This window comes from Pristiophorus japonicus, chromosome 5 (genome assembly GCF_044704955.1).
Source record: "Pristiophorus japonicus isolate sPriJap1 chromosome 5, sPriJap1.hap1, whole genome shotgun sequence".
Lineage (NCBI taxonomy): Eukaryota > Metazoa > Chordata > Chondrichthyes > Pristiophoridae > Pristiophorus > Pristiophorus japonicus.
The window spans coordinates 231,677,508-231,702,176 of NC_091981.1; the positions used below are offsets into that span (position 1 = coordinate 231,677,508).

Below are 24,669 nucleotides of genomic sequence, written 5' to 3' on the forward strand. Positions count from 1 at the left end.
TCAAAGTCATTTAGTTTAGTTACATAACCTCCTATGATTGGTGGCATGCTAATAGCCAGCTAATATTCTCGAGTGAATATCTCAAGGAACTAATTGTTTGGTATATATCTGTTGACTATTTTTGGTCAGTTTCAACCCCGTATGCATCCTTAAAGGATCTCAATCCTCCTTCAATAACCCTCTTGCTGTTAATACAGAAATATTTCTTACTGTCATGGTTGGCTTCCGCAGCGATGCTCATTTCTAGGGCCCTCTTTGCCCTTCTGCCTTTTGTACTATATTTTAAAGGTCCTAGTAGTTTCCCACAATTTTCTCTCGAAAAAATAAGTTGTTTTTCTTACTTGCTTTGCTTTTTGCCTTGTCTTACTTTTACTGCCCTATATCGACTTCTAGGATTCAGAAAGTCAGGGATTTAACAATAGCATCTCCTTGTGATAAGGAATAGATATTGATGTCTCTTGCATATGTACTTCTTGAATTTTTCCAAAAGCAGACTGAGGAAACACTTGGTGAGGCGAGGCTTAAATTATGAAGGGATGGAACAGACTGTGATTATAGGGACATTTTGATGAAAGGGTGAAAACAGGTGCTGTGCTAATAAGACATGCCTGTTTGAAGGTCTGGTGTTAGCACAGTTTTTGGACCTAATTGCTAATTACCTGCTGAACTTGCCTGGAGGTGCTACAGCAGACACCGATAGTTTTAGCATTCAAGCTCTGATTAGACACAATATTTGTGCAGCAGTATATGTGGGCTCCATGCACCTACTTTCACTGAAGGTGTGGAGTGCACTAGCTGACAAACAATGGCTCAGGGACTGAGTGAGAGGGTGCACAGGTTCTCGAAAATGGCACTTGAGGTACTGATGGATGAGGTCCAGAGGAAGGTTCTTAATGAATACTTTGCATCTGTTTTTACAAAAGAAAGGGACAATGCAGATATTGCTATCGAGGAGATGTGTGATATTCTGCATTAAATAGATAGAGTGAGAGAGGAAGTGTTAAGGGGTTTAGCAGCTTTGAAAGTAGCTAAGTTCCCAGGCCTGGATGTAATGCATCCCAGGCTGTTGAATGAAGTAACAGAGGAAATTGCAAGAGGCCGTGACCATCATTTTCTAGTTCTCTTTGGATTGGGCACGGTGCTGGAGGATTGGAGGACTGCTAATGTAGTACCCTTGTTTAAGAAGGGAGAAAGGGACAGGCCGAGTAATTACAGGCCTTCAGCCTAACCTCAATGGTGGGAAAATTATTGTAAAAATTCCTGAAAGACAGGATACATCTACATTTGGAAAGGTAAGGATTAATTAGGGACAGTCAGCACGGATTTGTTCAGGGAAGATCGTGTTTAACTAACATGATTGAATTTTTTTAGAAGGTAACCAAGAGGGTCGATGAGGGTAGTCCGTACGATGCAGTGTATATGAACTTTAGCAAAGCTTTTGATAAGGTCCCACATGGTAGACGAGTCATGAAAGTCATGGGATCCAGGGCAAAGTGACAAGTTGGATCCAAAATTGGCTTAGAGGTAGGTAGCAAAGGGTACTGGTTGATGGATGTTTTTGTGACTGGAAGGATGTTTCCAGTGGGATTCCGCAGGGCTCAGTATTGGGTCTCTTGCTTGTTGTGGTATATATCAACGATTTAGATTTGAATATAGGAAGTATGATTAAGAAGTTTGCAGACGACACTGAAATTGGCTGTGTGGTTGATAATGGAGAGGAAAGTCATGGGCTGCAGGAGGATGTCAATCTACTGGTCAGGTGGGCAGAGCAGTGGCAAATGGAATTTAATTCAGAGAAGTGTGAGGTGATGCACTTTGGGAGAGCTAATAAGGAAAGGGTAAACATATTAAGCAGTAGGCCACTTAATAGTGTAGATGAACAAAGGGGCCTTGGAGTGCTTATCCACAGATCCCTGAAAGTAGCAGGCCAGGTGGATAAGGTGGTTAAGAAGGCATACGGAATGCTTGCCTTTATTGGTCGATGCATAGAATATAAGAGCAGAGAGGTTATGCTTAAATTGTATAATGCTTTGGTTATGCCACAGCTGGAGTATTGCGTGCAGTTCTGGTTGTTGTATTATAGTAAGGATGTGATTGCACTCGAGTGGGTGCAGAGGAGATTTACCAGGATGCTGCCGAGAATGGAGAATCTTAGTCATGAGGACAGATTGGATAGGCTGGGTTTGTTCTCTTTGAAACACAGGTGGTTGAGAGGGGACCTCATTGAGGTGTACAAAATATTGAGGGGCCTGGACATAGTAGATAGTAAGGGCCTATTTCCATTGGTGATTGGGTCTATTATGAGGGGGCATAGTTTTAACGTGGTTGGTGAAAGGTTTAGAGCGGATTTGAGGGGGGGGCTTCTTTACGCAGAGGATTGTGGGGATCTGGAACTCATTGGCTGGAATAGTGGTGGATGCAGAACCCTCACCATGTTTAAGAGATGGTTGGATGCGCACTTAAAGTGCCGTAACCTGCAGGGTTACAGACCTAGAGCTGGTAATTGGGATTAGACTGGATAACCTTTGTTGGCCAGCGCAGATATAATGATAAGTACTGCAGGGAATCAAATAAGGCAAGGGTGATCTCCTAGAAACATAGAAACATAGAAAATAGATGCAGGAGTAGACCATTCGGCCCTTCGAGCCTGCACCACCATTCAATATGATCATGGCTGATCATTTTTGCAACTTTAGTACCCCATTCCTGCTTTCTCTCCATACCCCTTGATCTCTTTAGCCATAAGGGTCACATCTAACTCCCTTTTGAATATATTTAACAAACTGGCCTCAACAACTTTCTGTGGTAGAAAATTCCACAGGTTCACAGTCCTCTGAGTGAAGAAGTTTCTCCTCATCTTGGTCCTAAATGGCTTACCCCTTACCTTTAGACGGTGACCCCTGGTTCTGGACTTCCCCAACATCAGGAACATTCTTCCTGCATCTAACCTGTCCAATCCCGTCAGAATTTTATATGTTTCAATGAGATCCCCTCTCATTCTTTTAAATTCCAGTGAATATAAGCCTAGTTGCTCCAATATTTCTTCATATATCAGTCCTGCCATCCTGGGAATCAGTCTGGTGAACCTTTGCTGCACTCCCTCAATAGCAAGAATGTCCTTCCTCAGATTAGGAGACCAAAACTGTCATGTATCTTACATTATTATACATAACTGTACCCAACATGCTATACATGACTGTAATAAGATATGACCTGTAACCACCAGCATACTTTACCACCGGGGGTGCACTTGCAAGAGACAGGTATATAAGCACAGGTCTCAAGCAAGTACAGCATTCCAGAGCTGTGAAATAAAAGGTGCAGGTCCAGAGTGACCTTGACTTCACTACATGCCTCGTGTGAATCTGTACTGAGGGGACAGGACTTTACAGTGGCGACGGGTTACGGGATTACAGAATTCACAGAACAGCGAACAACGGATCAGATGAAAAGTACAATGTGGGAGACAATTGGGAGGACTTTAAAGAAAGGCTCCAGCAAAGCTTTGTAACGAAAGACTGGTTAGGCGACGATACAGCAGACAAGAGAAGAGCCCATCTCTTGACCAGCTGTGGCTGGAAAACATACGCTTTAATGAAGGATCTGTTGGTACCTGAGAAACCAGCAAGCAAGTCGTTTGAAGAATTGAGCACACTGGTAAGAGACCACCTGAAGCCAGCGAGCAGCCTACACATGGCCAGACACAGGTTCTATAACTACAGACGCTGTGTGGGCCAGAGCATACCCGACTTCGTGGCGGAACTTCGGAGGTTGGCTAGTTTATGTGAATTCTCCGATGAACAGAGGAGAGAAGTACTGAGCGACTTTTTCATTGAAGGAATAGGCCACGCAGGCATATTCCAAAAGCTCATAGAGACCAAGAACCTGACCTTAGAGGCAGCAGCACTGGTTGTACAGACATTCTTGGTAGGGGAAGAAAAAACGAGGTTGATTTACAATGCAGGTACGACAACTAACGAAATAATGGAACAAGGAGTTCACAGCATTAGAAAAGCTGCTACCCCCACACACAGACAAAACCGGCAGAACAGGCTTTCGACAGCAAGCAGTGGCAACAGAAGCCATCAAGAGCCACAGGAACGGCCGTTCACACCTCATCAACCCACAATGCGAGCAATCAACTACAAACTGAGAGAAGCTCAAGAGAGATCAGCCAGACGCAGCTCATTCTTTGCAAGCAGTCTGTGCTGGAGGTGTGGGGATGGGCACTCGTCAAGAGAATGTCGATTTCAGCAGGCTGTTTGCAGGAACTGTGAATATACAGGGCATTTGGCCCGCATGTGCAAAAAAACGGCAGCTCGGCTGGTATACGAATCGGATGGGTCGGAAAGCGGACCAGAAGATGGTGGGGACAGTACCCGGGACACCGATGTACAGCGGGTCAACACGATCAATGGCCGCTGCTCCTACGACAGGACGCCTCCTATAATGATGAGGGTCCTACTCAACGGGATATCTGTCAACATGGAGCTGGATACAGGAGCGAGTCAATCTCTCATGGGCGCTCAACAATTTGAACAACTGTGGCCGCATAAAAGAGACAGATCAAAACTCACAAGGGTCGACACCAAACTAAGGACCTATACCAAAGAAATCGTACCAGTCCTTGGCAGCGCCATGCTCTCTGTCACACACAAAGGGACAGTGAACCGACTTCCCCTGTGGATTGTCCCCAGAGACCCCCCAGCACTGCTGGGGAGAAGCTGGCTGGCAAAACTAAACTGGAAATGGGATGATGCCCATGCCATGTCATTAGAGGAATGGACCTCCTGCTCAACAGTTATAAAGCGATTTGAACATCTCTTTCAGCCAGGTGTGGGCACTTTCAAAGGGGCCAAAGTCAAAATCTACATCACACAGGATGTTAGACCGGTCCATCACAAGGCCAGACCTGTACCCTATGTGATGAGGGAAAAGATTGAACACGAACTAGAAAGGCTTCTGCGGGAAGGCATTATATTACCTGTGGAATTTAGCGACTGGGCAAGTCCCATCGTCCCAGTCATGAAGCCTGATGGATCCGTACGAATCTGTGGGGACTACAAATCTGCCATAAACAGAGTCTCCCTACAGGACCAGTACCCGCTGCCCAGAGCGGAGGACTTATTTGCCACATTGGCTGGAGGTAAACGTTTCTCAAAATTAGACCTCATATCTGCATATATGACGCAAGAATTGACCGAGGAATCCAAGCTACTCACCACCATCAACACACAACGAGGCCTTTTCATGTACAATCGATGCCCATTCGGCATCAAGTCGGCAGCTGCCATATTCCAACGCAACATGGAGAGTCTGCTCAAGTCCATCCCGGGGACGGTTGGATTTCAAGACGACATACTTATCACGGGCAGGGACAGCGACTCCCATCTCCGTAATTTGGAGGAAGTACTAAAGCGGTTGGATCGGGTAGGCCTACGAGTCAAGAAATCCAAGTGCCTGTTTCTCGCACCCGAGGTTGAATTTTTGGGCAGAAGGATTGCCGCTGATGGAATCTGCCCAACAGAGTCCAAAACAGAAGCAATTCGCCTGGCACCCAGGCCCCGGAATGTCTCAGAACTGCGCGCCTTTCTCGGGCTACTCAATTACTTTGGGAACTTTATGCAGAACTTAAGCACGCTGCTGGAGCCTCTCCACGTGCTACTCAGGAAGGGGTGCAATTGGTTTTGGGGGGACGCCCAGGAACGCGCCTTCAATAAGGCACGCAACCTTCTGTGTTCCAACAGTGCTTTGACTTTCTTTGACCCAGGTAAAAAGCTAGTTCTCACATGCGATGCGTCAGCGTATGAGGTCGGGTGCGTTTTGCAACATGTCAATAGTGCGGGCAAATTACAACCCATAGCTTATGCCTCCAGGTCACTTTCGTGGGCGGAGCGCGGGTATGGAATGGTAGAGAAGGAGGCGCTCGCGTGCGCGTACGGTGTCAAAAAGATGCACCAATACCTTTTCGGGGCCAAGCTCGCATTAGAAACCGACCACAAGCCCCTCACGTCCCTCCTATCCGAGAGCAAGGCAATAAATGCCAACGCCTCGGCGCGAATTCAACGGTGGGCACTCATGCTGGCGTCCTACGGCTATACCATAAGGCACAGACCAGGCACAGACAACTGTACCGACGCTCTCAGCAGGCTACCCCTGGCGACCACGGAAGGGTCTGACGAACAGGACTTTGAGATAGTTATGGCAATCAATGCCTTTGAGTCTACAGGTTCGCCCATGATGGCTCGCCAAATCAGAGCCTGGACGGCCAGCGACCCCATGTTATCCTTGGTAAAAAGATGTGTCCTAACCGGTGACTGGGCAGAGGCTCGCGATGCCTGCCCCGAGGAATTAAAACCCTTTCACAGGCGCATGCATGAGCTATCACTACAAGCAGACTGCCTGATGTGGGGCAGCCGAATAGTCATGCCTCTGCGAGGCAGAGAGGCATTTGTCCGGGAGCTCCACCGCGAGCACCCGGGGATCGTTCTCATGAAGGCCATAGCCAGATCCCACGTCTGGTGGCCTGGTATTGACGCAGACTTGGAGCTCTGCGTCCGAAGGGGCACCATTTGTGCCCAACTCAGCTATGCCCCCAGGGAGGCTCCACTGAGCCCCTGGCCCTGGCCTACCAAATCATGGTCGCGGGTGCACGTAGACTATGCGGGCCCATTCATGGGCAAAATGTTCCTCGTAGTTGTCGATGCATTTTCAAAGTGGATCGAATGCATCATTTTAAACTCGAGCACAACCTCCACCACTGTGGAGAGCCTCGCAACCATGTTTGCAATGCACGGAATCCCTGACATATTAGTCAGTGACAATGGTCTGTGCTTCACCAGCGCAGAATTCCAAGACTTTATAATTGGCCACGGCATAAATCACGTCAAGACGGCACCGTTCAAGCCGGCCTCCAACGGCCAGGTGGAGAGAGCAGTGCAAATCATTAAACAAGGCATGCTTAAAATCCAAGATCCCACGCTGCAGGGTCACCTGTCACGACTGCTGTTGGCATACAGATCTTGTCTGCACTCACTGACTGGGATCCCCCCCCGCGCAACTGTTGATGAAAAGGACTTTAAAAACAAGGCTCTCATTAATCCTCCCAGACATGCATGAAATTGTTGAGGCAAAGCGCAGTAAGCTGACTGAGTACCATGACAGAAATTCGAGGGGGAGATGGAATGAGATAGGGGACAAAGTGTTTGTACTAAATTATGGCAGGGGTTCCAAATGGCTTGCAAGGAAGGAAACAGGCTACTGGTAGTACAAATGGACAATGGCAAAACCTGCCAGAGGCATGTAGACCAAGTCAAAAGCAGATTTACCAACAGCACTGCGGAACCAGAGGCAGACTACAATGTGCAACTCGCACCACAGCTGGTGGACAGACAGAGGGAACAACCTGAGGAAAGGGCAATCCCAACAGACAGCCCAGGCGAGTCAACAACAATCACACCAATCGAAACAGACAGCCCAGGCGAGATACCAGCAACCACACCCAAAGAAAAACAGACACCAAGGCAAACAACTGAACCACAACTCAGACGCTCCACGCGAGAATGTAGACCACCTGAGAGACTGAACTTATAAAGACAATAAGACCTTGGGGGAGGGTGATGTCATGTATCTTACATTATTATATATAACTGTATCCCAACATGCTATACATGACTGTAATAAGATATGACCTATAATCACCAGCATACCTTACCACCGGGGGTGCACTTGCATGAGACAGGTATATAAGCACAGGTCTCAGGCAAGTGCAGCATTCCAGAGCTGTGAAATAAAGGTGCAGGTCCAGAGTGACCTTGACTTCATTACATGCCTCATGTGAATCTGTACTGAGGGGACAGGACTTTACAAAAACTATACACAGTATTCAAGGTATACAGTTTTGATTGCCTGGATGGGTCAGAGAGGAATTTTCCCAGATTTTTTTCCCTAAATTGGCCTGGGTTTTTATCTGTTTTTTCCCTCTCTCAGAAGATCACCTGTTTGGGGTGGAGTGTAGAATGTTTCCTTGTAAGGAGTGTCACAGTTGTGTGGGGTGGACTGGTTGGGCTGGGTGCTCTTTACCTTTCCGCAATTGTTCATTGTTCATAGGTTGATATGTAACCTCTAGGGCTGCTGACCGAGGGCCGTGTGGCTCTTTGTCGGCTGGTGCGGACACAATGGGCTGAAATGGCCTCCTTCTGCACTGTAAACTTCTATGTTTCTATGAAGAGGGATGTCCTGTACCCACAGGGAGGAAAGAGTCCACCTCGCCCTCCTGTCCCTCTTTGCTGCAGCAACTGGTGCTGCTCTGCCTGGTCTCATGTCCTCCTCCCATTCCTCCTGCAGTCCAAGGGAAATCCCTCACAAGATGTCAATGACCAAGCATTCCCTTTCTCCTGGTGACTCCTTAAACAACTCCAATAAGGTACAGTAGCACAGCGCATACTCTTTTTTGGTGAAGTCCTCAGAGAATTTCCAGAATAAATGTTGATAGAGTGTTGGTGAAGTCTTGACAAAGTGTCCAGAAAGTCTTGTGATGTATTTCAAATGTCCTCTTCAAACCTCCAGCAGCAAGTGAACAGTAAAAGGTGATATACCTTTAAGTAGTGCTTGAAAACCTCTGCAACGATTTGTTTACTTCCAATTAGCTGGTTGCTGTTTGGAGAGGGCATTGGTTCAAGTGCTTGCCACCAAAATGCCATGCAGTCTCCTTAATGAGCGCGAGCAGGCAATTTAAATGGCAATCAGCTCCTTAATGTTATTCCAAGCCGTTGTTCCTAGCACTTTCTTCAACTCCTTTCCCAAGATGGTGTCTTGCACTAAATGCGGGCTGAACTGGTGCTTCAACTTAAGACCCCATCTTAGCTACCTCAGAAGCTGTTTAACACTAAAAGTGTCTGAGGAAAATCACCCCCAAAAGATTAAATATAAGAGATTTGGAATTGAGAGCAGGAGAAATCTTTTTACACAGAGTTGTGAGGCTGTGGAATACATTAGCAGAGTTAGTGATTGAAGCAAAGATTAAGATAGGTGGTTGAAGGAAAGGGGAGTAATAAAATATGTGAACAGGGTAGGCATATGACTACTACTCATGTGAAGCATAAACATTAACACGGATTGGTTGGGCCGCATAGCCTGTTTCTGTGCTGCAACTTCTATCTAAGTAGAAGATAGGAGGAGATAGACCACGTGGGAGATAGTCAAACAGATGACCAAAAGCTTGGTCAAAGAGGTAGGTTTTAAGGAGTGTCTTAAAGGAGGAAAGAGAGGAAGAGAGGTTTAGGGAGGAAATTTCCGAGCTTAGGGCCTAGGCAGCTAAAGGAATGTAGTGGAGTGGTTAAAATTAGGGATGCACAAGAGGCTAGAATTGCAAGAGTGCAGATATCTCAGAGGGGTCTGGACTGGAGGAAGTTACAGAGGTGGGGAGGGACGAGGCCATGGAAGGATTTGAAAACAAGGATAAGAATTTTTAAATCGAGGCGTTGCTGGATTGGGAGCTAATGTCGGTCAGTGAGCATGTGGCGGTGGGTGAATGGGACTTGGTGTGAGTTTGGACACAGGCAGCAGAATTTTGGATGAGCTCAAGTTTATGTAGGGTGCAATGTAGGGCCGTCCAGGAGAGCATTGGAATAGTCAAGTCTGGAGGTAACAAAGGCTTGGATGAGGATTTCAGTAAATGAGCTGAGGCAGCATATCTAACTTTTTTGTCTCAACAACAGCTTTTCCTTTAACAAACCTGACTGTTCACATGTGGGACTTTGTTTCCCTCCAACTTTTCCCCATAGGAAGTTGGATTTGGTTCCGACCCTTTCCCTTGTTTGTCATCCTGGCTTCAATATCTGGCTTTAATACACATTCAGCAAATGCCTGAAGCATGTGACCGTCCTGTTTGAAGCCTGTATAAATCTACTTTGTTTGAAAACCAATCTTAAAAGTAACTCTTTGGGGGAGAAATTCACTATCGCCCCGTTTAGGGAGCTAATTATTAAAAGTTTGAAAAGTTAGCTTCAGGTGCTAACGATTTCAAACTTAAAAAAAATTTGCCGTTTGCATTCCAAAAAGGAAGTGCAGTGCTTGCTCCACTTCCTGCTTGGAGTGCAGTCAGCAGCAGGTGGGGCGGAGACTTCAGCAGCACTGCACGCTGGGCCATGCAGCGCTGCCGCGTTCAAAGGCTCCTTCCCTCCCATAAAGGGAAGGGCCATCGCTGCAGGCTCTGCAAAATAAAAAGTACTTACCTGGACCACTACGGTAGCCGCAATCCCATGCAATGTGCCCAGCATTCAAGCAGCGTGCCAGGCTGATCAATAGCAGGAAAGAACTTGGGGGGAAAATAACTTGAATAAAAATGGTAAGTTTTTTTTTCACATACCTCGGCCACCTCATGTTTGAGCCCCGCCACGACTTTAATCTACATATAGATTGGGCTAGCCTAACTGGTAGCAATGCGGGGGAGGAGGATTTGCTGGAGTGTATTCGGGATGGTTTTCTAGACCAATATGTCGAGGAACCAACCAGGGAGCTGGCCATCCTAGACTGGGTGATGTGTAATGAGAAGGGACTAATTAGCAAGCTTGTTGTGCGAGGCCCCTTGGGGAAAAGTGACCATAATATGGTAGAATTCCTTATTAAGATGGAGAGTGACAAAGTTAATTTGGAAACGAGGGTCCTGAACTTAAGGAAAGGTAACTTCGACGGTATGAGGCGTCAATTGGCTAGAATAGACTGGCAAACGATACTAAAAGGGTTGACGGTGGATAAGCAATGGCAAACATTTAAAGATCACATGGATGAACTTCAGCAAATGTACATCCCTGTCTGGAGTAAAAATAAAACTGGGAAGGTGGCTCAACTGTGGCTAACAAGGGAAATTAACGATAGTGTTAAAGCCAATGAAGAGGCATATAAATTGGCTAGAAAAAGCAACAAACCTGTGGACTGGGAGAAATTTAGAATTCAACAGAGGAGGACTAAGGGTTTAATTAAGAGGGGGAAAGTAGAGTATGAGAGGAAGCTTGCAGGGAATATAAAAACTGACTGCAAAAGCTTCATAAATTTGTGAAGAGAAAAAGATTAGTAAAGACAAACGTAGGTCCCTTGCAGTCAGATTCAGGTGAAATTATAATGGGGAACAAAGAAATGGCAGACCAATTGAACCAATACTTCGGTTCTGTCTTCACGAAGGAAGATACAAATAAACTTCCGAAGGTACTAGGGGACAGTGGGTCTATTGAGAAGGAGGAACTGAAGGATATCCTTCATAGGCGGGAAATTTTGTTAGGGAAATTGATGGGATTGAAGACCGATAAATCCCTGGGGCCTGATAGTCTGCATCCCAGAGTGCTCAAGGAAGTGGCCCTAGAAATAGTGGATGCATTGGTGATCATTTTCCAACAATCAATCGACTCTGGATCAATTCCTATGGACTGGAGGGTAGCTAATGTAACACCACTTTTTAAAAAAGGAGGGAGAGAGAAAACGGGTAATTATAGAATGGTTAGCTTGACATCAGTAGTGGGAAAAATGTTGGAATCGATCATGAAGGACGAAATAGCAGCGCATTTGGAAAGCGGTGACAGGATCGGACAAAGTCAGCATGGATTTATGAAAGGGAAATCATGCTTGACAAATCTTCTGGAATTTTTTGAGGATGTAATCAGCAGAGTGGACAAGGGAGAACCAGTGGATGTGGTGTATTTGGACTTTCAGAAGGCTTTTGACTAGGTCCCGCACAAGAGATTGTTGTGCAAAATCAAAGCACATGGTATTGGGGGTAATATACTGATGTGGATAGGGAACTGGTTGGCAGACAGGAAGCAGAGAGTCGTGATAAACGGGTCCTTTTCACAATGGCAGGCAGTGACTAGTGGGGTGCCGCAGGGCTCAGTGCTGGGACCCCAGCTCTTTACAATATACATTAACGATTTGGATGAAGGAATTGAGTGTAATATCTCCAAGTTTGCAGATGACACTAAACTGGGTGGCGGTGTGAGCTGTGAGGAGGACGCTAAGAGACTGCAGGGTGACTTGGACAGGTTAGGTGAGTGGGCAAATGCATGGCAGATGCAGTATAATGTGGATAAATGTGAGGTTATCCATTTTGGGGGCAAAAACATGAAGGCAGAATATTATCTGAATGGCGGCAGACTAGGAAAAGGGGAGGTGCAACGAGACCTCGGTGTCATGGTTCATCAGTCACTGAAAGTGGGCACGCAGGTACAACAGGCGGTAAAGAAGGCAAATGGTATGTTGGCCTTCATAGTAGGTGATTTGAGTATAGAAGCAGGGAGGTCTTACTGCAGTTATACAGGGCCTTAGTGAGGCCTCACCTGGAATATTGTGTTCAGTTTTGGTCTCCTAGTCTGAGGAAGGACGTTCTTGATATTGAGGGAGTGCAGCGAAGGTTCACCAGACTGATTCCAGGGATGGCTGGGCTGTCATATGAGGAGAGACTGGATCAACTGGGCCTTTATTCACTGGAGTTTAGAAGGATGAGAGGGGATCTCATAGAAACATATAAGGTTCTGACGGGACTGGACAGGTTAGATGCGGGAAGAATGTTCCCGATGTTGGGGAAGTCCAGAACCAGGGGACATAGTCTTAGGATAAGGGGTAGGCCATTTAGGACTGAGATGAGGAGAAACTTCTTCAATCAGAGAGTTGTTAACCTGTGGAATTCCCTGCCGCAGAGAGTTGTTGATGCCAGTTCATTGGATATCTGCAAGAGGGAGTTAGATATGGCTCTTACGGTTAAGGGGATCAAGGGGTATGGAGAGAAAGCAGGAAAGGGGTTCTGAGAGAATGATCAGCCATGATCTTATTAAATGGCGGTGCAGGCTCGAAGGGCCGAATGGCCTACTCCTGCACCTATTTTCTATGTTGCTATGAAGCGGCTGGCCCCCCGATCCACACCGCTGTTTTTGCCCGGCGCTGCTGCAGAGGCGGAAGTCAATTTTGTGTCCGGGCCGCCATTGGGGCGATGTGCAAAGCGATGATGTCACGATCTCTGGGCGCGGGGCGCAACACCGTAGTGCTGCCGCAAAACTCCCGCCTAATATGACAGGAGTCGATGTCATCACTGCGCCCGGTCACAGGGGGCGCTAGCGGGAGAAGCAAATGCACCCAATTTCACCCCATTTATTTCCAATCCTTTCTGTAGAGAATTGGTTCAAAAATCCTGGCATGTGGTATTCGCAATCTTTTACTTGTGCTCACCAGTCCTTTCTATGGGGTCAAGTTTCAGCCACACGCTAGAACGGTGCACATCGCAGAGGCCCGCCTAATTTATAGAACAAAAATTGCACCGACTACTTAGCTCGAGATTCTCAGATAGCTGTAGGCCCAATTCCACCTCGGTGCAGCGCAGCTGGAGCTGCTGGGGGCGGAGCTACAGCCCTGCGCCGAAAACAATGCTGGCAACTGCGCGTGTGCAGTAGCTGCCAGCGTCCTGTCTCTGAGGCAATGACCCTATCCCAGGCCGAAGGGACGTCGCCCCTATCCCCGGCCGAGTGGCCTGCGCATCTTACCTCGGCGGCGGGGCCCGCCCGCTTGGCCGCTCGCTGGGGCGGGTCCTGCCCGCTTGACCGCTCGCTGAGGCGGGTCCTGCCCGCTTGGCCGCTCGCTGGGGCGGGTCCTGCCCGCTTGGCCGCTCGCTGGGGGCGGGTCCCGCCCGCTTGGCCGCTCGCTGGGGGCGGGTCCTGCCCGCTTCGCCGCTCGCTGGGGCGGGTCCTGCCCGCTTGGCCGCTCGCTGGGGCGGGTCCTGCCCGCTTGGCCGCTCGCTGGGGCGGGTCCTGCCCGCTTGGCCGCTCGCTGGAGCGGGTCCCGCCCGCTTGGCCGCTCGCTGGGGCGGGTCCTGCCCGCTTGGCCGCTCGCTGGGGCGGGTCCTGCCCGCTTGGCCGCTCGCTGGGGGCGGGTCCCGCCCGCTTGGTCGCTCGCTGGGGCGGGTCCTGCCCGCTTGGCCGCTCGCTGGGGGCGGGTCCCGCCCGCTTGGTCGCTCGCTGGGGCGGGTCCTGCCCGCTTGGCCGCTCGCTGGGGGCGGGTCCCGCCCGCTTGGCCGCTCGCTGGGGGCGGGTCCTGCCCGCTTGGCCGCTCGCTGGGGCGGGTCCTGCCCGCTTGGCCGCTCGCTGGGGCGGGTCCTGCCCGCTTGGCCGCTCGCTGGGGCGGGTCCTGCCCGCTTGGCCGCTCGCTGGGGCGGGTCCTGCCCGCTTGGTCGCTCGCTGGGGCGGGTCTCGCCCGCTTGGTCGCTCGCTGGGGCGGGTCCCGCCCGCTTGGTCGCTCGCTGGGGCGGGTCCCGCCCGCTTGGTCGCTCGCTGGGGCGGGTCCCGCTCGCTTGGTCGCTCGCTGGGGCGGGTCCCGCCCGCTTGGTCGCTCGCTGGGGCGGGTCCCGCCCGCTTGGCCGCTCGCTGGGGGCGGGTCCCGCCCGCTTGGTCGCTCGCTGGGGCGGGTCCCGCCCGCTTGGTCGCTCGCTGGGGCGGGTCCCGCCCGCTTGGTCGCTCGCTGGGGCGGGTCCCGCTCGCTTGGTCGCTCGCTGGGGCGGGTCCCGCCCGCTTGGTCGCTCGCTGGGGCGGGTCCCGCCCGCTTGGCCGCTCGCTGGGGGCGGGTCCCGCCCGCTTGGTCGCTCGCTGGGGCGGGTCCTGCTCGCTTGGCCGCTCGCTGGGGGCGGGTCCCGCCCGCTTGGTCGCTCGCTGGGGCGGGTCCCGCCCGCTTGGCCGCTCGCTGGGGGCGGGTCCCGCCCGCTTGGCCGCTCGCTGGGGGCGGGTCCCGCCCGAAGAGTCGGCGGCGGCAGTGGCCTGGCATCGGCTGCGTCATCTTCTCTCTACCCCCCATCTTCCTCTCTTCTCCACCCCCCCAATCATCTGCTCTTCCCCCACCCCCATCTTCTTCTCTTCCCACCCTCATCTTCTTCTCTTCACCCCCTTCCCCCCCTCTTCTCCCCCCTTCCCCCCCCTTCCCCCCCTCTTCTCCCCCCTCTCTTCTTCCCCCCCACCCCCTCTTCTCCCTGGTGCTGCAGTAGGTGAGTAGAAATACTTTTTTATTTATTAAGTGATTTTTAATTTTTAATTTTTTAATTTATTTGGATTGATTTATTGGTTTATTTATTGATTTATTCATCATTTATTATTGATGATGGCTCTTTATTTGTAAAAGTGAAGTGTTTAACCCCCCCACCCCCTCGTTCCCTACGCCCGACTTGTAACCTACGCCTGATTTTCTAAGTGTAGGCAAGGTTTTTCTGAGCGTACAAAAATCTACACTTACTCCATTCTAAGTTAGTTTGGAGTAAGTTTTTGCTGCCTAAACTTGCAAAACAGGCGTAAGTGGCCGGACATGCCCCCTTTTAAAAAAAAAATCTGTTCTAAAATGAAACTGTTCTAACTCACTATAACTGGAGCAAACTAAAGGCTGAGAATTGCAATTTCTAAGATACTCCATTCTAAACTAGTTGCTCTAAAAAAAATAGGAGCAACTCAAGCCGAAACTTGACCCCTATGTGTATATGTATTCTGCACACTGAGTAGAATGTCCTTAAAGGCATTATGTTTGTTCTTAACTGAAATTTCCTTGAGTATTTCCTCCAGTTGATTTGTTTAAGCTCCTCTGGCATCCCTTGAAGTTGGCCCTTTTAAAGTTATATGCCTGAGTATTAGTTTACAAAATTGGTGTATTGCAGACTATGTTAAATTTGAAGCTTGTTATGGTTACTGTTATGCACTGATGCCATTACTTTCAGTCTCAGTATGCTAACTGGGTCACTTGCCATTACCAGATCAACGTGTAAGCTACCATTTGTCCAATGCAGTCGATCAGAATAAAGTCATGCATTACATTCACTCGCTCAGTTGCTAGGATGCTTCGCATTCCCAATTTATATTAGGTCTATTATAGTCCTCCAATAGTCTGACCTTTCTGTTCACATAGGCCTTTCTTATCTCCTCTTAGAGTAACCTGCCTTTATATTTATTTTGACCTAATGCTCCCTTTGCACATCAAACTTGAAGTCAAGAAATCTTGCTCGAAACCTTTCCCTGCACCATGGAAGTAATACCTGTTGTATACGTAAATAAACAGACTAACTGAAACAGGAGTAAAGTAACTTAACTGTGTACTTTATAGCAGCAACCCAAAACTGGTGTCCCAAACCAGCATGAACCAGAATGATGACAATAATTGTGAATAGCTTCCGCAGGGTCCTAATGCCTGTCCAGTGAGCTGTAACAAACAAATAGAGTATGAACACAACATATTTCCTCCCTTTTGAAAAAACAGTCTATAAATAGACAAAGTCCATCGGGTTCGCCCAGTTACCGCCCATTTTAACCGCTGAGATTGAGTTTAACACCCATATTTGATTAAAAATGGAAACTAACGCCCAATTATCGCCATCGTAACTTTCAGCATACAGGTAACGCCGAGAATTAGCTGAACTGCCTGCCCAAATTTTTTTTAATTCCGAGGTCATCACTTGTGCACCACCCAGAAGACTATTTATAATGGAAACAAACGCCCAAATACCGCCCAGAAAATCGGCATGCGTTACTTTCGGCATCTTGCCCATATACCACCCAAATGATCGCTCGCTCGCTTTTCGTTGATGTTCCGAAATCTGGGATGCAAGTGTGGTTATCTTTAGCTGGATGTTTGAGAATGTCCAGGAGCCAGTGAAGATTCCACCCAATCATGAGCTCAGCAGGTGTCTTCCCCGTTAGCGAGTGCTTTGTCAAACGATATGTGCGGAGAATGGTTTGAACCGCTTTGTCGAATGTTTGGCCTGCTGCGAGGTTGGCTTTCAAACCTTCTTTGATGATGCAGTTAAATCGCTCAATACCTCCGTTGCTTTGAGGATTGTACCGAGCAGTAAGGCGATGCTCGATAGCATGATGAGTGAGGAAATCTGCAAACTGTGGTCCATTGTCAGTGATTATGACCTCTGGGAGGCCCCACTTCGTGAACATACACGACTGAATAGTGATGACTGTTGATGAAGTCACTGAACTTGTAGCGATTTCTGGCCATTTGGAATGCAGGTCACGTACTACAACAAGAAAACGCTGGTGCTGTGGAGCTGCTTCAATTGGACTGAAAATATCCAACTGAAGTTGTTGCCATGGTCTTTGTGGCCATGGAATGGGCTTCATTGGCACTGGTTGGATGTTTGTGGTCTTTTCGCTCAGACTGCGTGCTTCGCAATGTGAGACAAACTCCTCAATGCGAGTGTCAATCCCAGGCCACCAAACTGAATCACGACATCTCTGCTTCATGCAGACAATGTCAGGGTGTCCATCATGTGCCAATGAGAGAAGGTGCTGTTGAAGTGACTTGGGAATTACTGCCCTCTGACCATGAGTTAGGCAGCCATCGTTCCAAACGGAAAATTCATTGCGAAGTCTGAGGAATGTTTTCAGCTCTCCCGGAATTTGCTTAGGCCACTCAGTCTGGAGGAAGTGGCACATGTGTTGGAGCATAGCATCACTCTGTGATTCGGTTTTGAGTTCGTTGCAGGAGACAAGGTTTCTGATGGACTGAGTGATGATCGACGTGACATATTTGTCATCATCTGTCAACAAGTCAGCACCAGAGTCCAAAGCAGGTGTTGAGTGGCTAAGCATGGCAGCTACATGGTTGCGACTGCCATCGCTTTAATGTACATCAAAGTTATACTGATGAAGGCGATCTGACCATCGGTTGATTCTTAGTGGTCTGTACCCAGATCCAGTTGTAGTTAGTGTAGTTAGAGCTTGATGATCCGTATGGAGGGTAAATTTCCTGCCGAAGTGGTAGATGTGCCAGCGTTCACATGCGTAGATGCAAGCGAGTGCTTCGCGTTCCCCTGTAGAGTATTTACGTTTTGCAGCTGAGAGCGTGTGAGAGGTGAAGGCTACTGGGCATTCCAGGCCATCAATCCATTGCGAGAGCACAGCATCCATGGCAGTGCCTGATGCATCAGTGGTGACATACGTAGTGGCATTCGGATCAAAGTGCATGAGGATAGGAGGGGATGTGATTTTCTCCTTAAGCATGGTGAATGCCTGAGCCTGGGAATCTGTCCATTCCCAAGGGACATCCTTGCGCAGCAACTTGTGAAGTAGTTCGGCAATGTGTGAGTAGTGCAGGACCAACTTCAGATAGAAGTTGCAAGTGCCGAAGAATGATGAAAGTTCATTGACGTATCTAACCTTTTACCTGTTTGATCCAGCACACAGCTCCAGGAGAAATCCTGAGATTACTACCTTTGAGGTCTGACACTTGAACCGAGAATTTAACTCCTCAAATTCCCTCTGCAAAACTTCCCTGCTACTATTTTCTATATCATTGTTTCCTAAATGAACTGGATTTAGGCTTTCCTTTTTATCCACTTGATATCAGGAAGGCAACACATTTAGGACTCCTAATCATGGCTGAAAATCAGGTTATTCTGATTTGCAGCAATGACCAGGTGTCAGCCTTGGGTCAGTGGTAGCACATGTCTCTGAGTCAGAACATTTTGGGTTCAAGGTCTACTCCAGAGATTTGAGCACATAATCTAAGCTGGCATTTCAAGCGATAAGAATTTGATATTTGGGGGGTCTAACAGTGTGGCTAACTAATGTATTGCTCTATTGCTGTAGACTTGTCTGCAAAATTAAAGCAATGGGATTAAAAGGACAGTGGCAGCATGGATACGAAATTGGCTACGGGACAGAAAGTAGAGCGTCATGGTGAACGATTGTTTTTCAGACTGGAGGGAAGTCTTCTTCTTAGGCGGTCCCTTGTATCGAAGATGACTTGTTTCCACACCAAAAAGGAATGAGTTCACAGGTGTTTCAATGAAGGACCTGATATTCCAGGTCCCGAACTATTTTGAAGGGTGGAAGATACCTGTGCGTGGATTTTTTTAACGTGTGCTGGCCGTTGCACATCAGTCACCACATGGGCTTGACAGAACTAGGTCTTGGTCCAGTGGCAAGGATTAACCAAGATGACTAGAGACCAGCTTGGCTGCACGGACCTAGTGCATACACATAATGAAGCGTGGGCTGGCATGTGCTGCCCCTGGGCCCTCGCCTCAGCTGGGCCCTGAACGCACGCCTCTCCTGGGCCCCGATCACGTCGCTCTGCAATCTCTCGCCGCTCCTGCGTCCTGACCTCGCCACTCCTGCTGTACCTGACGGCACTCCAATCACCGACCTGGGTTATGGTGACATCCAATCCAATCGCCTTCCTCCAAGATGTCACTCTCCTGCAGGATCTTGCGGCGATTTCGTTGGTGGTATCCCCTGCGAGGACAGACGCACCAACGTTAGCGTCCTCAACTTGGCCAACATCCCAAGCATTGAAGCACTGACCACACTTGATTAGCTCCGCTGGGCAGGCCACATTGTTCTCATGCTAGACACGAGACGCCCAAAGCAAGCACTCTACTCGGAACTCCTTCACGGCAAACGAGCCAAAGGTGGGCAGAGGAAACTTTACAAGGACACCCTCAAACCCTCCCTGATAAAGTGCAGCATCCCCACTGACACCTGAGAGTCCCTGGCCAAAGACTGCCCTAAGTGGAGGAAGTGCATCCAGGAGGGCGCTGAACACCTCGAATCTCATTGCCAAGAGCATGCAGGAATCAAGTACAGGCAGCGGAAAGAGCGTGTGGCAAACCAGTCCCACCCTCCCTTTCCCTCAATGACGATCTGTCCCACATGTGACAGGGACTGTGGTTCTCGTATTGGACTGTTCAGCCACCTAAGGACTCATTTTTAGAGTGGAAGCAAGTCTTCCTCGATTCTGAGGGACTGCCTATGATGATGAGGACTCTTCTGCACCAACTCGCACTGCTCCCTGAGGTGGTACGCCACCACACTGCTTCCAGGGCCCGCTGCTCCACTCCGCGATAAAGTGGTTTTCCCCAGATTTCAAAGATATGCTCAAAATCATGAAGAATTTTGATAGAGTAAATAAGTAGAAACAGTTACCAGTGGCAGAAGGGTCAGTAACTGGAGGACACAGTTCAGGTAATTGTCCAAAGAACCAGAGGTGACATGAAGAATTTGTTTTTTGCAGTGATTTGTTGTGATCTGGAATGCTTCACCTTAAAGGGTGGAGAAGCAGATTAACGTAAGAAATAGGAGCAGGAGTAGGCCATTTGGCCCCTCGAGCCTGCTCCACCATTCAATAAGATCATGGCTGATCTGATCATGGACTCAGCTCCACTTCCTTGCCCATAACCCTTTACTCCCTTATCGCTCAAAAATCTGTCTCTATCCGCCTTAAATATATTCAATGACCCAGCCTCCACAGCTCTCTGGGGCAGAGAATTCCATAGATTTACAACCCGCTGAGAAGAAATTCCTCCTCATCTCAGTTTTAAATGGGCGACCCCTTATTCTGAGACTACGTCCCCTAGTTTTAGTTTCCCTGATCAGTGGAAATATCCTCTCTGCATCCACCTTATCAAGCCCCCTCATTATCTTATATGTATCGATAAGATCCCCTCTCATTCTTCTGAACTCCAGTCAGTATATACCCAACCTACTCAACCTATCTTCATAAGTCACCCCCCACATCTCCAGAATCAACCGAGTGAACCTTCTCTGAACAGTCTCCAATGCAAGTATATCCTTCCTTAAATACGGAGACCAAAACTGTATGCAGTACTCCAGGTGTGGCTTACCAATACCCTGTACAGTTGTAGCAGGACTTTTCTGCTTTTATACTCTATCCCCCTTGCAATAAAGGCCAACATTCCATTTGCCTTCCTGATTACTTGCTGTACCTGCATACTAACATTTTGTGTTTCATGCACAAAGACCCCCAGGTCCCTATGTACTGGATCACTTTGAAATTTTTCTCCATTTAAATTATAATTTGCGTTTCTATTTTTTCTGCCAAAGTGGATAACCTCACATTTTCCCACATTATACTCCATCTGCCAAATTTTTGCCCACTCATTTAGCCTGTCTATATCCCTTTGTAGATTTTTTGTGTCCTCCTCACACATTACTTTTCTTCCCATCTTTGTGTCATCAGCAAACTTAGCTACATTACACTCGGTCCCTTCATCCAAGTCATTAATATAAATTGTAAATAGTTGAGGACCCAGCACCGATCCCTGCGGCACTCCACTAGTCACTGTTTGCCAACCGGAAAATGACCCATTTATCCTGACTCTCTGTTTTCTGTTCGTGAGCCAATCCTCTATCCATGCTAATATATTACCCCCAACCCCATGAACTTTTATCTTGTGCAATAACCTTTTATGTGGCACCTTGTCAAATGCCTGCTGGAAGTCCAAATACACCACATCCACTGGTTCCCTTATCCACCCTGCTCGTTACTTCCTCAAAGAACTCCAGCAAATTTGTCAAACATAATTTTACTTTCATAAAACCATGCTGACTTTACTTGATTGAATTATGCTTTTCCGAATGTCCCGCTATTGCTTCCTTAATAATGGACTCCAGCATTTTCCAACAACAGATGTTAGACTAACCGGTCTATAGTTTCCTGCTTTATGTCTGCTTCCTTTTTTAAATCGAGGCTTTACATTTGCGGTTTTCCAAACCGCTGGGACCGCCCCAGAATCCAGGGAATTTTGGTAGATTACAACCAATGCATCCACTATCACTGCAGCCACCTCTTTTAGGTCCAGGTGATTTGTCCGCCTTTAGTCCCATTATTTTACCGAGTACACTTCATTAGTGATAGTGATTGTATTAAGTTCCTCCCTCCCTACAGCCCCTTGATTATCCACTATTGGGATGTTTTTAGTTTCTACCGTGAAGACCGATACAAAATATTTGTTCGTCTCTGCCATTTCCCTGTTCTCCATTATTAATTCCCCAATCTCATCCTCTCAGGGTTTTTCCCTTTTATGTACCTGTTGAAACCTTTACTGGCTGTTTTTATATTTTGTGCTAGTTTACTTTCATAATCTGTCTTCCCTCTCTTTATCATTTTTTTTAGTAGTTCTTTGCTGGCTTTTAAAAGTTTCCCATAATTCCCAATAACATCTTTCAAAAGGGAATTGGATAAACACTTGAAGGGAATTGTTTTTATAGTGCTGTGGTGAAAGCAGGGGATAGGGACTAATGGATAGCTCTTTCAAAGAGCTGGCACAGGCACGATTGGCTGACTGGCCTCCTTTTGTGCTGTAGCATTCTATTATGGGCTAGAAATTGCGCAGCGCCCAGTTTGGGGCAATAACTTTTGCGGGAGCGCAAAACTTCCGGTTTAGTGCTCCAGGAGGGAAGTAGAGCAGTAAATCAAGTGCTACCACTTCCCTTGGAACGCTAAACCAGGCAAGAGAGGCGGTAGCAGCACAGCGCTGCACAATGTCCCGTGCAGTGGTGTTGGGATCGGTGGCTCCTTCCCTCCCTTAAAGGGAAGGACCATTGCTGCAGGCTCTGCAATAAATGGAATCCCTGCTCGTTGACGGCACCTGTACACTGCGACGATCAGCCCCAAGCTCTCTAACAGAGTGCACGGCTGATTAATTGCAGTAAAAGTCAATGTTAAAAAAATGCCCTATGGGCTAAATAAAACTTTTTCCCCTACCTCACCGGCTATACCTTTAAATACCGCTCCCCAAGCAGCCGGCCTACCTTACAATGCCTCCTGCAGCTGCTGGTGTTGTCGCCTGATGATACTGCAGGGGGTGGAACCAAAGTTCGCATCCGAGGTGGTACTGGGGAGCTGCGCACCGAATGACGTCACAATCTCCAGGGCGCAAGAGATCGTGGCGTTAGGGATTACCAACGCCGCTAACCTGCAAAGCAAGTTAGCGGGTGTCGGTACTCTTGTCACGCCCGGTCGCAGAGCCTGTATGCCACATTAATGCCCCCCGGAGGTGCTAATGGGAGGCATTCCTTTGTAAAAGTGATGTCATTAAGCAAAGGAGGCCAATTTCTCCCTCTATGATTCTATGGGGCTGAAATTGCCCCTTTCTGTAAGAGCCGTGACGAGCTCAAAGAGGTGGCCATGGGTCGCTAAGCACTCACCCCTCGGTCGGCACGGAGAGGCTGTCATTTTGAAAATTTCCCTCGTGGATTTTCCCGGTAGAGAACATCTCCACTGCGCCCATGTTGTCGACCCGTCGACCCCTTGCCGACCAGCAGCGACACCCCATCCACCCCGTGCGGGAAATTGCCCCGCGGGATCGGATCGGCCACCGGTCGGTGCCACAGACAGCTTTTACCGGCGGGAAGCTTTTTGTGGCTGGGCGGCACTTCCGCCAATAAAGGGGAGTGTGCACTGCCGCGGCCGGCATTTAATATTAATTGTCGGCCGACTGCCAGGTTGGCTCGACCTGACAATGACGGCTACAGGTTCGGCTGGGCCGCCAACAGGCAGCCCAACACCCCCTCTTGGGTATCAGACCGCTGGCCTGACGAAACCCTCCCTGTTGGCCCAGTGTTTTCCACTAAAGTGGCTGCAGAGGTCGCAGCGGACCTCCTCTTTAACTGAACGGGAGGTACGTTGTGACGCATCAGCGACGCGCTGACATCATCAGTGCGGCACTGATTACTTGAGCGACGGCCGTTCCAAACTGCTCGCACTTCCACCCCACTGATGACACCACATCCGTCCCGCTCTAAAAGAAAAACAAAGAGCTGAATTTCCCCAGATTGTCCTCCCCATGCATTGGGGTCATTGGAGCACTTAAAAATTGGTGGCTGCGCCCCATTTCGGGCAATTTCGGCCCCGATGATTCTATGGTGACCTTTCTACACATTAAATATGGAAACTGTAGCACTATATTAAAAAAATGCGTGCGAGTCAGTGTCAGAATTTTGTGTGTGAGAATACGTAAGTGAGAAAGTGTGTTAAATAAGAGCGTATAAAAAGATTTTGATCGAATATGTAAGAGAATTGTAATTGTGTCAGAGTGAGTTTGCAAGAGTAGGGAACATGGCTGAATCGCTCGGCCATAAGATCGAACGCCACCTGTTCCTTCCAAGCGTGCTACACTTACCGCATGTCAGGTCTCAAATTACTCAGATACTGTGTTGTTTTCGGCAAGAAATCTATCGAATTTGAATTTGAATGAATCAATGCTAACTGCTTCCATCTCTCTAGGCAGCCTGTTCCATAGATTGACCACTCGCTCACTGAAATATTGTTTCTGCAGATTAGTTTTGAATTTACCCCCTCTCAAGCACAGGCTGTGACAGTTGGTTTTACTGTTCTGGACAATAATTGCAATATGTAAATTGTGCTGCTGTTACACATATTGCTTTATTAACCATTATGCAAGTACTCAAACTCATTGTTCACAAAGTTCTCCAATTGACAATGCCATTGTTTTATCTTACAGATTTTTTTCCATTACCATATGGCAGGAGATATTATTGGATCATTAGTGGTATACCAAGTAACCTTATCTGATTATCGCGCATTACCTTTCAACTTAACTGGGGACCAAGGCCATTACTGGCAGCGAGCACAAATCACTTTCAGTGCTGATGAAGACTTTGAGATAATGTTTGAAGGACGGGTCGGGAAGGGGTCAAAAGGAGTCATAGCACTTGATGACATCACCTTCACAAAGGAATGCATCAGTTCCTCCATTGCATTTCATAAGGAACCCACTCCACTTCCTCTAACAGGTACGTGATAGTCAATTAATTAAACTATGTTTCATTGAGATTTCCATGTTAATTTAAACAAGTAAGCTAGCATAGGCATTCAGCATATCTGGTGCAT

General features: G+C 48.2%; 1 protein-coding gene across 1 annotated transcript in view; it reads left to right on the forward strand.

Annotated features, from left to right (window-relative positions):
* LOC139264152 (MAM and LDL-receptor class A domain-containing protein 1-like) overlaps positions 1 to 24,669 on the forward strand; it is an 886,997-nt gene that overhangs the window by 503,222 nt on the left and 359,106 nt on the right. The window contains exon 25 of the mRNA XM_070880238.1: positions 24,281 to 24,572. Within this exon, the coding sequence (XP_070736339.1) occupies positions 24,281 to 24,572 (292 nt within the window). The remainder of the gene's footprint in view (positions 1 to 24,280; positions 24,573 to 24,669) is intronic.